Below are 18,369 nucleotides of genomic sequence, written 5' to 3' on the forward strand. Positions count from 1 at the left end.
TTCCAGATTTGTTTTATGTGGACGACATTGTGTTGCTTGCTAATAAGCATAGTGATATACAATGTCTGGCTAATGTCTGTTTACAGGAAGGTGAGAATTTAAGTCTGAAATTGAGCGATAAGGAATTGGGTGCTGGTAGCATTCAGTGAAAACACTGAACAGACAGTGTCGATACAGGGCCAGTAAATATCTAGATTAAAAGAATATATGAATATATATACTTTGGTATATGAATAAACGAAGGCAATAGATATATGGAAACACAGGAAAAAATAATAGCAAAGGGGAAGAGAAATGTGGCCATAATGAAACTTAGAGCTCTATGGGGATACAATAGGCACATGGTGTGTGTGGAAAGGTGTAGTGGTTCCCTGACTTACATTTAGAAATGCAGTTTGCTTGAAGTCAGGGCTACAATCAGGACTCGATGGTGACCAAATGTCAGCGGGACGCTTCGCATTGGGCACTCACGGGAGGACTACAAATGAAGCTGTGCAGGGTGATTGGGCTGGACAAGTTTTGAAGTGAGGGAAGCTCAGAGTAAAATTAATTTCGAGGAGGGACTGAGCATAGGCATATCTACCGAGGTGCAAAGAGGGCACTTGCCCCCCCCCCCCCCCCCCATTGTCATTGACTGCACGCTCGAAAGTCCAACCAAACCACGGATGAACCTAAACTTTTTTTTCTTAATAGAGTGGCAACATAAGTAATGCTTTTCTTTACTATGCCTCCCCTGCTTTGCCTTCTCGGGACACCCTGTAGCGGACTACACACGAGATTCGCCCTACACGCTCGGAGAACGCCTGACGCTGTGCAGTTCCCACCGTAACAAATGTCACTTTGGGCAACTTGCATCATGCCCAGTTTTCTTGGAACCACTATATCTGTATTTGAAAGCAGTCAGCTTGCTACACTTAACCTGCAGGTGAGGGGAGGTCCGGATAAAGTATTATAATCAGCTGTACCCAATGACTGGTGGGCCTTATGGCATCACATAATTGGATTATCAAATGCTGGAACTATTTAATCTGTCCAGAGGTAGCCTACACAGCGTTGGAGTCTCAGTATCTTATCACCATCAAAAATATTTTCAAACCTCATACAGGTATAACTGTTGAGCTCCATTGTGTGATCCCAATTTATCGCAGATATGCTCGTGAAAATGACCTTGGTCGAATGTGCAGAGCCATTTAAATACCAATAGAACACTGACTTGAACTTTTTTTCTAAAAACATGTGTCACTTCTGACCTTGATGATCTCATTTTCAGGCTGTTTCTAAATAGGAGCTACACTATTGTTTAACGGCAAGAACAAGAACAGCAGATATTTCGCATTTTGAAAAAATGAGGGCCACTTTCTGGTGACGTGTATTGAAAATTGGCGTTGTGTAGGTTGCTTGTGTGCTCTGAAAACAGTTACTGAATAGTTACTTTTTCCCAATTTTTCTGCATTATACATGGCATCTAGTTGTTTTGCCCTGGTATCCCCGGTAAGATATGCTGGGCACGGTGTTTATGTTGATTCGAAGTACGAAAGAATGTTTTGAGCGATGAGCAACTTACAGGGTGTTCAGCGAACACTTCAAAAAAAATTTTTAAATTGCCAGTGGCAGATAGCACTATTCTAGTCCATGAGCTGGTCCACTCGAAGAGGCAAACATTACTTGCGCAAAAAAATTGAAATAACACAAGGAAATAATTACCAAAAATTCACTAATTAAGTTTTTAATTAATTGGCTTATGGCACATATATCAATTTACAAATTCTAGTGGGAAAGACTGCGAGACATATCCACTAGAAAAGAATTGTGCAGATGATGCCATTTATGAGATATGCACCGTCATACTTCTGGTAAAAATGCACTGTCATTCCACTTTACAAAATGTTTTATGCATTGAAGCATAAAAGTAACTGGAACGCCAATGCATTTCACCACAAGGTTCGGGAATTAATATCTCAAAACTGGTGTCATCCTGAGAATTTGTTCCAAGCGGATCCATCTTTTGAACTCCCTGGCTAAAAATTGTAAATTGCACGAGGTGCCACAAGGTAATTAGTAAAAAAAAACTTAATTAGTAAATTTTTGGCGATTAGTCGTTTATGCATTTCAATTTTATGTGCAAGTATTGCCCGTCTCTGACCACCTCATGGAATAGAATTGTGCTATCTGCCACAGACAATTTTTTTATAAATTCGAAAGTTTTTGCTGAAACAACCGGTATGTTTATTCTGTGTTGGTTCATTAAGCTTTAATGGAAATTTTTCCATTGAAGCGTCCCAGGGTGTCATACTGCCGCTGATCGAAATGTTTCCCCGACTCCTAAAACAACAGCACAAAAAACTTGAAATTCTGTGGAAATAGAGAGCATTTTAAATGCAATGCATTGCGAAACTTTCATTTTCTTGCTTTAAATGAAAGTGTTGTAGATAATTACTAAGGCCCCGTTTTTCCACGTGCTTTCGTGCGTCATAGGAGATTCTTAGTTTGTTTCTCCAGTGTCCTCGGTGAGCTAAACAAGGCATCTTATTTATATCTGGGCAAAATTAGGGGCATGATATGGCCAATGTGTAGGCAGCATTCCAAATGAGTGTGTTAAATGCATACTTTCCAGTAGAATGCGTATGCAAGTGCTCCATAGCATTGTTGATCTGTTTTGCACTAACATAATACAGCTACAACTGAGGTCGAATTTTGCAAACATAAGGGGAACAATATGCCAAGTTTATGTGTGATGGTAAATGCATGTGGATCAAATGCAGCGTTAAATAAAATTTTAAGCAAGTGTGTGAAAGTATTATCTAGGTTTCCCATGTCCCAAGTGAACTCCGTGTTTCAATTATACTTTGAAGGAATAGGCAGCATTTTAAGTGCAATGTATCACATAGTTTTAACGTTCCTGGCTTATTTAGAAGCGTTATGAATAATAATTGAACTCTTATCTTCTTCTTTTTACTTTTTTATGTGTGATATATTAGTTTCATCTGGTGTCCTCACTAAGCTAAAGGAGGCAGCTTCCTTATGTTTGGTGACTGTAAGGACAAGTTAATTGGTGGTGTGTAGGTGAAGTTAACAATAGATGGGTAATTGGGGCTTTCTCAATAAATTATGTATGCATGCACTCCAGAGCGTTTCAGTGTGTCTAATGAGCAGGGAAGAATTGAGCCCACTGCCCTTGCAGAACTACTAAAGCCACGAAGACTAAATTTAACGAAAATTGATGGTACACTATGAAAACGCTCAGTGTGAAGTTAAACGCGGTTAGATGAAACACAGCCTTTGTAAAAAATGTCTTATTCAAGTGTTCAAGCGTTCGATATGGCTGCTATCAGCTATGCTTCTCAGTGTCCTGAAATAGCTGTAGGTTACAGCAGGTTTATATTTTGTGGAAAGGAGAGGGGAGTCATGGTAAGTGCAATGTACAATGAAATTTTTACGTTCTTGGTCCAGTTAGAAGCGTTGCACATAATTACTGTCGTTTTTCTTTCCCTATCTTCAGCCGTCGTATCACGTTTCGACTTGGTTTGATCGATGTCATCGGTGAACTAAACAAGACATTTTGTTTATATTTGTCAAAAATAAAGGGAACCTTATGGGCAGTATGTAGGTAAACTTCAAAAACAGGGGAGTAATTATTAGATTTACCGTAAATTATGCATGCAAGTGATCTGGAGCTTTATCACTGTGTTTTGCGAACCAAGAATTGAACTCAACTGTGAACTCAACTGATACCAAATCTAGCGGAAAGTGAGTGGGTGAGGAGGAGGTACAGAGAGGCAGGGAGGGCACCATGGTAAATGTTATGGCGAAGAAATGTGTGTTGATGAATAACTAGCTTTTCAAAAATTTCCAACAAGAAGTGTTCCAAAGCATTACATGCGGGCAAGTTTTCAAACGGAAGTCATATATATGTACTAGCAACATTTTAAAGTATGCGATATAATTAAAAGCAACTGAAACTTTTATTGCAACTGTTCGAAAGAAACAGCTTCGCTGGAAATGGGGCTGTAATTCTCCAAGGTCACACAGAGCTGCTGTCTTTTTTGCTTGTATATATTGTAATTTGTGTGGATTGCACTCTGTTGCGTGTAACCTCGACACTACTATTACCTGAACTATCGATACATTTATGTTGCAGACTTAAACACCAAGTACAATTATTTCCTCAATTATTAAAATTGTAGCAAATGTGCATTTTTTGATTTGTGCTGTACTGCTGCTACTGGGATTGAGGACCTCTGTGAAGCCCTCATTGCCTTTTGTTCCTGTATCATCTTGAGATTGCATATAGTTGCAAGAAATAAATTTAATTTCAAATAATTTTTCAGGCCTCTATAGTTCACCATGTGCGATTGAAAAATAGGTATATATATATATATATATATATATATATATATATATATATATATATATATATATATATATATATATATATACTCAAGAAACAGTTGGTATGCCACTGGGACTGAAGAATATGAAAGAAAGTAAATGGGCTGCGGGAGTATTCAGGTATTTGTACAGGAAAAACATTGACTCACAGTGGAGGAAAAGAACTAGGAAGCTTAATAGCAAGTATGCGAGCGGTATAGTAAGCAACATGGCAACAAAGAACATCAAACGCAATGTCAGAGAGGCTGAGACAATCTCATCGGTGGTGGCAGTAGAAAAGAAACCGGCTATGAGTAACTACATAAGAGAGAAAAAATGAAATCTGCAAAGAAACAATTAATGATAACTCAAAATTAAGCTCCCTACTTTTCGAAGCAAGGTCAGGATGCCTTAGAATGCATGGTTATAATGCAAGGTACACCAAGGAAGAAGAACCATGTGCTTGCTGCGGTAAAGCTAGGGAATGGATGAAACAGGTTTTATTAGAATGTGAAGATATCTACCCAGCTGTCGGTTAAGTCTCCTCCGGCATTCTTGAATCCTTTGAGTTCAGAGGTAGCAGCTGGAAAGTAAACATATGTGTTTGGAGGTTTCGTGGCAGAAAAGTAGGGACACCACAGACAATGGAGGTATACAAAAACAAAGTTCCCAGTAGTGGTTTAGAAAGTTTGATGCTGGGAATTGTTTGTGTGCAAAAGCCATAGCTTCCGCAGTGACGTGCTAGCGGCGTTTCTGTCTGTATTTTTGCCCTTGGCGCCGGAACCCTTTGATTCCCGCACTGGCCCGGGACCTAACATTTGTGCAGTGTTGGGTGCCACTGGAGATGGTTCCTGCTAACTCGGGGCAATACTGTGTTTTCTTGTGTGCGTAACGCTCGGTAGCCCCCTTTTGTGGCCTGAGTGCACGCGCAGTGGCACACTAGAGTACGAAAGGCAACAGCTGATGCAGCCTGCAGTAGTCAGTACTCCTGTGAGATATGAGACCCCCACAGATTTCCAGTTGTTGAAGGCTGAAACCCTTTTGAATGTCTCGAGCCAGGCTTCTGCATTGTTGGATGAAGCTCTGCGGAAGATAGGTGGTTCCCAGGGCTGGCTCAATGGCTGCAAGTGATGCTTGGTCAGTAATGGTGGTAGTCGACTTGGCCACAACCTTCCTGGTCGTTTCAGCTATAAGTCTGCTCTGGGGTCAGGTTATGAAGCCTGCGGCTTGCTCAATGGTCTGGGGCAAGGCTGGTGTTGTCTTCAGGTGTGGGTTTGATGGGGGCATCTGGTACATGAATGCAAAAGCACCTCCACCAGATGTCACATTGTAGTGATGATGAGAGAAAGAAATAAGCTTTAATGATATGCTGGAGAGTAGTGACGATGAAGAACACAGTAGCAAAACTGTGAACCATGAAACTAGCCTTTTATTGGGTGAACCTATGCCCAGAAGTAGAAGTATAATAGTCAAGCACAACGATAGTGGCTGTGATGCGTGATGCGATTGTTGTGTGTGTTCAGCCTGAGCATGCCACGCTGCAGAGGCAACACCACCGACATGTTTCAAGATGCTTACGTCTCATACCAGTTATTCAGAGGCTGTGGCGGTAGCCCACTGATGGTGCTGCCCAAAGTGGCTAAACCTTTTGACAGTATGTCGGAGGCCTTGAGTGACTTCAGGTGAAGTAAGATAAATTTCGGTTTCCTGCTCCTTGAGCGGTGGATCAAAGTTTATTCTGGTAGAATTTACAGCTCATAAAAATGTGTTTGCGGAAATTTAGCGCCCTGCGTAAACGTTTGATCATGCCGACCAAGCTAAAGTAAGTGTGTCTTATACACCGGAAAATACGGTTATGAATATTTGTTTGTAGGAAGTCCTGCTTGCAGTGTTTACTTTCGGACCTCTTTCCTGTGTATTATTGTGACTATGTACTTTGATATTTATCAATAAAAGTTAAAGTAAAAAATGAAATTTGTTTGTCTTAGTGCATTTAAATCTGAAAGCCTTGGGCAAGCTAACCACACCTTGAACAGCATAGTCTAAGGATAAGTTTAAGGATAATATGCAGAATGCTAAGCCTGGCAAGAGAGCAAAAGTTTTTCATTGGTGGTCAGGCTACTAATGCTAGGCTCCTAATGCTGTTACATAATACATTTATCCTGCCCGAGCAGTCACCTGGGTTAGTGAGAAGTAAATTTTCAGACAGACGAAAAAGGGTTTCGGAGCCTATGGCAGGTGCTGCAAACTTGTGACCGCCAGCTTGCCAATATTCTGGAGAAACATGTAATCATTGTAGCCTACCTGTATTATCAAGCAATGGAGGAGCTGAAACATCAAAGATAATGATGAAGCTTTAAAAGAAGCTAAGCTGTAAATGATGGGTGTAATGCTAGGAGACTGCAAGAAGGTGCAGTGCAATGGATGTTGCTGATATTCTAGTTAAAAGGACGGTGACAGTCTGTGAGATTTACTGAATGTGGGTGCGAAGGGAAGGGGGATTGACGCTAGGAGAGCTTCGGCATGAAGTCAGTGTGTGTTTAGCCAAGTTTATTCAGCGCCATTGCTCTGCCACGCCAAACCTCTTGGCAAGTCGTTAGCTTGTGTGAAGGGGATGTGCACGCTTTGCACAGCCTTCCAACGATTGCATAACGTGCAGGCACTGCGGGCACTCAGGTCCATCCAGCAGCATCGTGCACTGTCAACCGAGGCAGCTGCTGCTGCATCCAAGGCAGGCCACTCTGGATATTGTTTCGGTGAGAGCCAGACAGTGTCTGTGATTTATTGTGTCCATTACATCTCAGTCTGGTTTGGGGTGCTGCTTTAACATTTCCATTAGCGGTTCTGTTACGGTTGATAGCAATTCAGCTGAAATAAATGTTTCATAACTTTCTCAGAACACACTTAATTAATGCACATGTTGATTCTCATAAAAATGTAATTCTTTTACATGTATGCACAATCGTAGCACTAATTTGCAAGATATCTGCAGACTTCTGTTAACTTTGTTTGTTTTTGATGTTAGGTATACCCTCCTTTCTTTTTAATTCTTAATTTCGAAAGGTTTCTTAAATTTAGCAGAGGCTGGTGCAGATTTCTATTTAGTTTGATGTCTGGTAGGAACAAACTGATAAAGCTTTAATGACAAACTATTGTAATAAATTGACTAGTTCGCTGTGAGCTTCTAATGTAAAGTATTTTATTTGAAGCCAGTTATCTACAAATGACACAGTTTCGTAAGGTTTTGATGTGGCTGTGTGACAAAAATATATTTGCTGAATATTGCAGCCCACCAGCTCATGATATTGTAGAATGGCACATTGTGTGGCTGTGTGTAATTTAAGTGCACTCGGGCATGAAAGTGAACGTTAACTGGCATTTTGGTGTGTTTGTCATGTTTTTTCAGAAGATACAAATTTATTGGTACAAGAAACATGCAGCACTTGGACAGACCAGTAAAACAAATACAAATTCAGAAGTGAATGTAACATCTAGTGTGTCCCATGGTTTGGGCGCAGTAAATGGCCGCAGTATTGACTAGGCTTTGCTAGTTAGAGTTTCAAGGAGGCTCTGGCGACGTATCAAAACTCTATTGTATCAGTAAAACGTATCAACAGCTCTTACTGCCCCAGTCGCTGGCCAAATAACGCGCTCCTGCCGGGGGAGAACGGCACCCTCTAAGGCTTCCAAAATTTTGATTGTCTATAGAGCGAGTGTCAGTGCCACAAAGGCACTCTGTCCCATTGTACTCTCTTGTGTGGTGTGTGTTGTTAAGGTCTAAAAAAAAGCTGTCCAGGCCTGTACATGCTATGCATAAAAAATCTCAAAATGTTGCCTTGGAGTTGTTGCCACCACTTTTTAAGGATGGCTGTCAGGCGGGTGTCGCAAAAGATAGATTTCAAATCCAGCCTTTTTCTGAAAAAGATCCTTTCGTTCTTAATTCTCTGGTTCAAGAGAAAGTTGCAAAAATGTGACTTTCGATTAAAGGAAGTTTTTTTGCTTACCCAAATAGAAAACCAACCAATTTAGAGGATGTTGTTCCATTTAAGGTGTAATTCTGTTTAAATGATTTGCATTTACAGAGACTCTACTTTAGTAGTTTGTCATTTTGGAAGAATTGTATGAAAATTTGGGTCTCTGAAGGAATCTACCAAAGTTACCCATAAACACAGCTACATATTGAAGACAAATGTTTGTACCTTCTACAGGCATGATTGTGCTGCACTACAGAGCAAAGCAACATTTAGAATAACTTTCTTGTGGCACCATGTTCCATGGACATCTTCAAATTTTGAAAGCGCATTGCATGACGACAAAAGTGTTTCTGCAAATATTTTAGGGGAAGTACTCCACAGAAGACAGTAAAGCAGGTGTAATTTTTTAGGAGACAATTGGAGATGGTGGAAGGGTACGTCTTTGACACTTGGCATGGAACGATCCTGTCACAAATTCAAATTGTACGTAGTCCGATTTCTAAACCAATGCAGTTGATCCTACTTATAATGATCCAAGATATATTAATCTATTGCTTATAATGACCACATTTCAGTGCATTTATGATTTTCCAACCCTGCCTATTGAAACTGCTTCCAGATATAAGGAATGCTATTAAACCTCCATACTGCTGCAACGAACGTCTCACACCTGATCATGGTGAAAAGAGGGGGAACGCGAAGTGCCAAGGCAGCAACTAATCTGGGCACATAGCAGCACATGCCCCACTCCAACTGCTACAATGATGTGGCCTTAAGATGAGCAAACGACCACCACACACAGATTTCGGATTGTGTGTGCGGCATCTCGCACATTAAACCAATTTCAACGATTTGGAACGACCATCCTTCAGCCAGGGGAACAGCTGCTGCTCAAGCGTTGTCACTGTCGCATGTGACCCAAGTTGGGGTGCTGCGCCACGCACTGCCGCTACAAAATGTTGCAAAGTATCGGCAGTAGTACTTCGTTATGTGGAGATAACGGTTTAGCAGGGCTTCGTTTACGCATTGCCATTTGCTGATAACTGTTCGTGGTTACATTCTACCTTTCGAACATCACATTTTCTTTCCACCTGAAGTGGCAATGTAATTTTACAGCTCTTGTGTTGCTGACACACAGTTGTAATGCCGAGACCACGATGTCCGAGATCTTCGCAGAATGGAGTCATGCCGCAGTAGTTTCTCTAGTTTACCCTTTCGGCCAACTGGAACGCACCACTTTCTTGTGTAGAATACCATACCTGCGAACTCTTCCGAATTTTCCATAAAATGTACGAATTTCGAGCAGTATTACGATTTTACGAATCTTGCTTGAAATTTTACGAAAAACATTTTATTTGCAAAAAAAAAAAAAACATGAAAATGCAGTAAAACCACACCCTGGTACCTTGCGCCGCCATGAGAGGGCAATACACATGTGTGGTATCATTATCAGCAGCTGCAAGGTTGTAGTGACTTTTGTCGTCTACTAGAGGGGTAACGAATCCATATCCAAAGTTCGATAGTGCCGATAGCACCTCTGCAAACCTGTTGCCATGCTGTTGCCTTTGTTCGCGCGGGCGCGCAGGTTTGGACTTCAGTCACTGCAGTGTTGGCCTTGCCTTTTGTGTGACTAGCTGCCGCATTAGACGCAGTGAGCCTGTAGCAGCTTCACAGTGCAATGGCGGGCTCGAAGCCCCGACAGTACTTCCAAGTGTTTTTGAAATCGTACAAGGCAGAATTTCCGTGCTTTGTGTCGTCGAAGAAAAGGGAGAAGTTCGGATTCTGCACCACGTGTGCCTGCGGTGTGAACATCTCACATGGTGGCAAGTCTGACATCAAGGTCCGCATCGCTTCAAGAAAGCTTCAGGGATACGTGCGAGCCACGGACAGCCAGCCAAGCCTAGCAACTTTAATATGCAGCGACAACGACCTCGGTGTGATTCGTGCAAAACGCCTTTTTACAACGTTTTTAATTGAATACAACATCCCGCTGAGTGTCAGCAATCATGCCAGACTGCTTTTCCGGAAGATGTTCCCCATGTGCGAAGAAGTGAAATGCTACGCCTGTAGACAAACAAAGACGACGTCAATTGTTTGTGGGAAATGGCTGCCAATGCGGAGACTCCTTTGCTGGATGCTCTAAAAGAGCAAGTATTTTTGATCGCTGTGGATGGCCGTAACAATAGGGATACGCAGCTTTATCCTATTGTTGCGACATATTTCGTTAAAGAAACAAGTAGTCAAAAGCCGCCTTCCTTGCCTTGGGACAATCCAAGGGGAAGCGATGGGTCACAAGATTGAAAATCTAGTTCTGGATGAGATGAAGTCCCAGAATTTGCCTGTTGGAAACCTGTTGGCTGTGTGTTTTGACAATGCCAATGTCATGATCAGCAAGAAAAAGTGTTTCTACTGTATTGAGAGAGGCTCAACCAGGTTTGATAGGGGTTGGATGGCCGTGCCATCTCATCAACTTGGCCGCCTAAAAGGAGCTTCATGTCTTCCTGTTACGGTTCATGAGGCTTTGGTTGACATCTTTTTTTTTACGCAGAGAAAAGCTCGAAGAAATGCATGACACCAAAGTCAGAAAGATGTTGAAGCATTTGCCGACACGTTAGCTGTCGTTGGGAAAGCGTTTGAAGAGGCTGCTTGACCAGTGGAAACCACTACTCAGCTTTTTTTAAAATCTGAAACAAAGCAGTGCAACAAGCAGAGCTTGTTTTTGGAGTCATACCAAATTCTGAAGACTTCCTCACAAACCCCAAAGTCTGCTACACATCTTCACAAGACTGCTGCAGGGCTTGGAAAAAAAAGCACTTATGGCGATGAACTCTCATGAAAGAGGAAAGGAGCTCATTCTGGACTTCAAGCAAAAAAAACTGAAACTTCATAACGAGGATTCTGGGGAAGCCAGCCACGTGACCTGTGAGGAGTGCCTGCTTTATTTTTTGTTGTCAGAGCTAAACAGGGCACGCTGTCTTTTTCTCCAAAATGTTACACCGCTTTTTGAGAAGGCAAACTGCCTTCTTCAGGCACAGGCTCCTCAGATTCATGTACTTAGGAGCCTCTTGAACCGTCTTTTCAAGTATCTCCTGACTAGAGTCGTGCGCCTAGGTGTTGTCAAGGCATGTCAGTCGTTGCTGCAAGTTGACTGTAGAGCTGCAGAGAACCAGAAAGGTGATGAAGACATAGTCATTGGCAGCACAACCTACTCTGTGGTTGAGAAACTGAGCTGCATTGAGAGAGAGCAGTTCTTCTCTCTTGTACATCTGTACTTAACGGCAGCATGCAATTACATTCGCCACAAATTCCCGCTAGAAGGCTTCAATCTCAAGGTGGCTGAAGTTGCTCAAGTACAAGCTCTGGAACAACGTACATCATTTTATTATGGCGTTCCCTGTTATCCTACCCTAGCAGAGTGGCAAATCAAAAGAAGAAGCAATCGACGCACTTGAAGTCGAGTTTGCCAACTTGCAAGCATATCAGGTTCCAGCCGACATATTGGATGAGCCAAGGTGCAACGTGCAGTTGTCGCAATTAGGAAGCGTTTGAAGTGTCGACAGATTATCAGGTTCCACAGAATTTCAGTGGTTATGCTGGGTATTCTCTCCATTCCTGACAGCAATGTTGAATGTGAGAGAATATTCAGCACTGTGAACAAAACTCGAATGGAGTTTCGCTCATCGGTGTGTGAGAAAACGCTCGAAAGTCTGCTGGTGTTCAAGGGGCACCTTAGTGGTACTTGCTTTGAAAAAACCTACACGGAGAAGTTTCTGAAGCAGGCAAAGTCTGCAACAGCAATATCATTGCAAAAATAAATTGTGTCCCAGTGCAGTTTTTGCTCTTTACTCTCCAAGACACGGATTTTGCTTGCGGTTGTGAAAGCATGAGTAAGCTTGTTGAGAAAGGCAAATCCCTAAAAAAAAAGAAAAAAAGAAAGTGTTGTCGCACCCCCCACCCCCGCCGCGATAGTTTTACGAATTTCCAAATATTCATGTTGGCAGATATGAGAATAAAGTCAGGTCCTGCTGGTAGTACAATATATCGCAAGCTCTCAAATAAAAAATGGTCACTGTGCTTGCAGCTTAAAAATTACAGGTCATCACAACCAGACACCGTTTTCAAAGAGCTATGAGATGCTGCATTTCATTCTTTAGATAAATGTTTCCAACAGAAAATTGCAGCTGGGTGTGGGAGCTTTGGGAACAAGAATGACACGGGAAATCTGGTTTTAGGACCGAAGTGCTGCCGAATTGTAATTGCTGATGCCATCTTCAGTACAGTTAAGCTTTGGGCATTTTTTAAGGGCGAGTCCGTGTATAGTGAACTACTGAGTCTGTCATGCTTTAGTGACATTGAAAAACACAGTAGCAAAAAAATGTGAATTATGAAACTAACTCTTTATTGGGCGAGCCTGTGCCCAGAAAACAGGTTACTCAAAGCACAATGATAGCGCGAGCACAGTCGGCGATAGTTGAAAATCTGATCTGCGAGTCAAGTGCATTGGCTTTTATACATGACTTGTCAATGGTTCCAGCTTAATTAATCGATGGTGCCCGCATGCCTTCCAGAAAGTACTCCACAATTCGTGTCTTGCATGCAGTTTGATTACACAAGGTTCAGTGAGAACGTACACAGCAGATAGAATCAACGATAACATTTGAGTAAGTTACAAACATGCAGGCGCGTCTTGCACTGAGTGATAACTTTAATTTGTTAGCAGGCGAAATGCAGTACCCGAGAAAAGGATAAATCAGTAACCCCACAGGGGCGTCTGCGTCAGCGGCCGTTTGGCTAACCTGGTGTAGTTTATCCTACCTTGGGTATATTATACAGTTAAACCTCTATATAACAAAGTCGGCAAAATTGGCAAATCGCTTCGTTATATCGGAATTTCGTTGTATTGAAATTCGACCTTCTGTGTGAATAAGTACAGTCGCCGATCGATTTTCTCACATAGAAAGGGGCTGCAGAATTTTCGGAATTATCGGGCAATCGAAAAAAGCAAATTTGAATCAGAAAACAATTCATTTTGATAAATTTGGGAGTCAGTGAGGAATGATACACTTTCATGCCACGTACGTCGACAATCTCTTCAGTTGGGCAGTACAAATTAACTGAAACCAGCCACGCTTTCTTGTACACTCTGCCCCCGCGGCTGATAGCGTCACCCGCACTAGGGCGACACTACCAGGAACAGTGCCGGCAGTGGGGAGCGAATGCTTCGTCTGCCTCTCGGTCCAACGGGTCACCGAAACCCGAGGTTACACAACCTCCAATACTAAATGCGCGGGAAGACAGCTAACATGGTGCCACGCCATCTTAGCACGCCCACTCTTTGCACACGCGCCAGATTACCTCTAAAGAAGGGTGCGCGGCTGTGTATGCGCTCAGTTGTGCTTACAGCCTTGTGCGCAGCCACGGCCGAGATGTGCGTCAGAAATTGAAGTGTGCGCCAACTTACCCCTCTCCGTGCCCCCTCAAGGGAGCTTGATTGCGTTACTGTGAGCTCGCTCTCCTCCCCTCTTTCCCTTTGCTAGCGCGGGAAGGCGGCACACGTGAAGCCACCATCATTCTTGTCTCAGCCTCACACACTTTCTTTCACACCTAAAGCACAAAGTGTGTGGGGTGCGATAGGATCTTATTACACTTCGACTTAATTAGGAACATGATGCGGCTCCCCTTTGGTGGTTGCTCATGTCACGCCATGCCCGATTTGGGAGGTGTGTTTGCAAGCAGCTGCTTATAATTCAATCTGTTGACCATCCGCATCTGTGAAAGTTTCCATTTATTGTCTCGGCATTCAATCTTTGCGGCAGAAGCAAAATTTCGGTATATTGAAATCGCATACAAACACACTTCATTATATTGAGGTTCTAAATTCATGGTGTTCTAAGGACAAGAGGCTATGAAAAAGTAAATACATCGTTGTATTGAGAATTTAGTTATATTGAAGTTCATTATATTGAGGTTTAACTGTACGTGCTTCTCATTCTAGCGTTTTTGTATACAGGTAAACAAGTTGAATTGTTCTTGCTGGTGAGTGGAAATGCAATTTGAAATGTCTTTGGCTGACTCCATACATATGGCAGCACCTTTAAACAACCAGTGGTGTTGAATATGCAACCATAACATAGATAAACATCAAACCTAAGATTGGCGCCGTACTTGTACAGCAAAAAAGAGTTGAATGTGCTTTCAGATAGGCACCTGGAGTTAAAAAAATCAGTGTGGTCTGCTTATGTTCTGACCTCTTGCACATTGTCGTGCATTGAGATAACCAAAAAAGCAGTAATGTCTGCCAGACCAAGCAGTAAAAGTGGCAGCACCAACCTAGGCAAATCAACAGGCCTGTGGAATAGGTTGTAGGACCAGTATGGGCCAAAAGTGTGATTTCTAGTGGTACCATCATGGCAATGAGATCAGTGTTAGTATACCATACCTGCCAACCCTCCTAATTCGCCTGGGAGACTTCCTATTTTTGACTGAACTTTCCGATTGTACGATCACAGTCATATATCTCCCGAAAAGTGGTCTCTGTTCGCGCAATAATGGTTTTTGCGAAACAGGCACTGCGAAATCTAAAGCCACATTGTGATCGTCAGCATCACCAACAACGGCTGCACTAGCACCATCGGTATCATCGACTAAGCAGCCGACTACGGTGCCTAGTAAGCCAAAGCCAATGTAGCTCTGTTCTTTATTCTATGGTAGCTCTTGCATTTCATGCAGGCCTTTCTCCATGGTGCATCTTGTTGCTGCTGCTTGCAAGGCGTTGCTGCTTGTGTGTATGATTAGTGTTGGCTAGGCCGTGTGTATGCGGTGCACCGTGTAAAGTTACCATCCTCGTGTGCTTGATGCCATGGCGCTATCAAAGCCCAATAAAAGGTATTTGCAGAAGTTTTTGCGATGTTATACTTCTGAATTTCTGTGCTTTTTGACATCAAGAAAAGGAGAACCTTATGCATTTTGTACAATGTGTGGATGCGACGTCAGTACACGGTGGCAAAGGCGACTTCAAACTGCATGTTTCTGAGGCGCACTGCTGAGCAGCAAGACAACATAGTGAACTTTTTCCGGAACTGCGACGACAGTGTCATATGTGTGGAGTGCCTGTTTACGGGATTCCTCGTCGAACACAACCTACCCCTTAGTGTCAGCGACCACGTTGGGCCTCTTCTACGGAAAATGTTTCCGAAATGCGACGAGGCGAAGCGTTATGGATGTCGACGCAACTCTGAAACGCAACTCGCAAGAATGCGGAGCTGGCCAACCTGAAATTTATTTCAGAGGCATCGCTCTCGAGTCTTTGTTTTTTTATTCATTTTCCCTCAGCTGCTGCCCCGAGATTCCAGTGAATCTGCTGAAGACGCTTTAGATGCTCTCAAAGCTGAGTTTGCCACACTACAGGCGTACAGTCTTCAAGAGCACATTATGAATGAAGACAGGTGGGACATGCAGTGGTCTATGGTTGGAAAACATGTTTCACCGAGTTGCTAAGGTGATGCTCTATTTACTCATGATACCGCATAGCAAGACAGAGTGTGAGAGGATTTTAGCACAGCGAGAAAAACTAGGACTGAATTCCGCTCATCAGTGTGCAACACAACCCTCCAACACCTGCTGCTAGTGAAGGGCCGTCAGTCGGGACCATGTTTTGAGCAAAGCTACTCGGACAAATTTTTGAAGTGAGCAAAGCCTGCTACTGCAAGGAGGTCCCTGAAAAAGCACTCATTGAACACTGCCTGAGAGTTTGAACCCCTCCACCCGGTCCCCCTGGAAGTTGAAACAGTGAATGCAACCCCCCCCCCCCCCCCCGTTGGCGCGAATAAATCTCCCGATTTTTTTATCTCGTCAGGTTGGCAGGTATGGTATACGCACTTTCAGGAGTGTGCGAGTAAACTTAACCCACCTGCAATCCAGCAAACAACTTATCACATCACTGCAAATAGCTGAGAAAGTACAATTAGCGCATGCACCCAATCTACATCGGCTGGCAACTAAAAAAAAATGGCAGCCGCAGCTCTAGTTGAGAGCTCCATGATGCCAAGTATTGCTGTTTGGTAATCGAAGGGCACTCTCGAACCACGATAATTTCCAGAAGCAAAACATACCCCACAGGCTGCGAAGATGAAATGTTTACATGGCATTGGATTGTTGGAGATTAGGATTATGTGCAATTTTAGATTGTTAAAGTATGTACAATTATGCATGTGTATATCAATTGACATAATGTCCATCGGTTCATTGATTGTGGTTTTGACCATGCTTTCACTGTTGGCATCGCTGTCAGTTTCACTGGTGGATTCACGGATTAGGGGTGGACAAAGACCAATGTGCCTCATTTCTGATATCAATGCGGGCTTGTGGGAAAACCCAGGTATACTGTGCCTAGAATACGAGAGCGGATATGTCAAGCGATAAGTGATGTGTTTCATCCGCTCCTCCGCCGCGCCTGAAGGTCCTATTGAGTGCTGTCTGGGTGTCTGATACCAGCTGTGCACTCCAGAAGCAGTCCTAGGTCACCATTTGAGACGCGAGCAGCTTCGGCAACATGACCATTGACCATGCCGGCGACATATAAAAAAAATGTTGCTCTCTCAACTCAACTTGGTATCCGAATGAGCACTTGGTTGTGCAGGCAGAAGGAATTACGAATGGTGCCCTGTAGGGTGTTCAGAATTTCAGTCTTGTCCTTATACATTATGCCTACGGGGCCAGTGGTGGTGCCTTTAAGCTGTCTGAATAATCAGGCATATTCAAGTTATTAGTGTCTGAATAATTGGTTGTTGACTGCTCATGCCAAGTTATTGTCTGTCTCATGGCTTCGACAGCTGGTGTAGTCATTGTTATTTGCACAGTTTAATGTCTGGCATGTGTTTATGGTGCAGAGCTGTCGGAGGAGCAGAAGGAGTATCAGAACTTGGCACGCAAATTTGCACGGGAGGAGATTCTGCCCAAGGCGGCGCACTATGATCGTACTGGGGAGGTACGTATGGCCCCTGGGCTGCCCTTTTTTGTTTTGTTGCATTTGCATGAATCAACGCTTTGACACATTGCTTCACAGGGCTGCATTTGGGTAGAGACAGCTTCTCTAAATGTTTGTTTACAGCTGTGGTCTGAAGTGGGTTTAACTGATACAGCCAAGTGACTTGTTTGAAGCTTATGACATCTCTAGACTACAAAACACTCTCTACCCATATCTGAAAGAAGCAATTTGCATCCATCTGACAATATCATGAAGCTAGCCTCTTGGTTAGCTTAATTGGTTAGAGTGACTGTCCCAGCAAGGCACTGTTACCAGGTTCAATCGCCAGACCAGGAGAACCTTTTCCTTAAGTTGCTAAACTTTCCGGGACACTTGTGCAAGTTTCTTTTGTATCTGTGCACTACTTTAAAAGAAATGAAAACATTTTCTTGCAAGTACCATCTTTGGCATAATAGTTCTGCGGAAACCCACAAATTGGAGATAATTAATAAAGGGAAAATCAGGACATCCACCCATTCGTAGATTTTGCCTTCATTAAATATCATCTTGCATGTTTCTGCTAAATTATATAGTTGATCATGGTTCCTGTACTCTTGTGCTGCCATCTGCTGGCCTCCTGGTTTATTCAGTTGCTAGAGCAAAGGCAGTGGGGCTCGCTGTGATCCCCAGAGCATGACAAGTTATATACAGGACTATTTGATTTTGTTCTGCGAGCCCTAAAGAGTCTTTGCCCTTCTGCGCAGCCTTGCAAGAGAGAGATGCCGAGGGGAGTGCAAGGGTTTATACCAGTGGCAAACTGTATGACATGACTCCACATCCTGTTGGCACTAAAATAAGGTTCCAATGGCATGTCTCTCATCTAGTCAGGTCTGAACTTGTTTCAGCGCTGACAGACACGTGAAAAAGGGTGCAGGGTGCAAGAAGTGCTTTACATCAGTGCCAAAACAGCCTCTCATCTAGCAACATTTGAAACCATAACATCTGGGGGCCATTGTGTAATCTAGTGGACTGTCCATTTCTGCTCAAGTGGTGATTGGCGGG

At 43.0% G+C, this 18,369-nt stretch overlaps 1 protein-coding gene across 2 annotated transcripts in view; it reads left to right on the forward strand.

The window, feature by feature from the left end:
• The window catches only part of Mcad (Medium-chain acyl-CoA dehydrogenase), a 192,333-nt gene that overhangs the window by 9,797 nt on the left and 164,167 nt on the right, over nucleotides 1–18,369 (forward strand). For both annotated transcript variants that reach the window (XM_075677417.1, XM_075677416.1), the window contains exons 2-3: nucleotides 7,028–7,124; nucleotides 17,231–17,328. In XM_075677417.1, coding sequence (XP_075533532.1) covers nucleotides 7,028–7,124; nucleotides 17,231–17,328 — 195 coding nt within the window. The remainder of the gene's footprint in view (nucleotides 1–7,027; nucleotides 7,125–17,230; nucleotides 17,329–18,369) is intronic.

This window comes from Dermacentor variabilis, unplaced genomic scaffold, assembly GCF_050947875.1.
Source record: "Dermacentor variabilis isolate Ectoservices unplaced genomic scaffold, ASM5094787v1 scaffold_13, whole genome shotgun sequence".
NCBI classification, from domain to species: Eukaryota; Metazoa; Arthropoda; class Arachnida; order Ixodida; family Ixodidae; genus Dermacentor; species Dermacentor variabilis.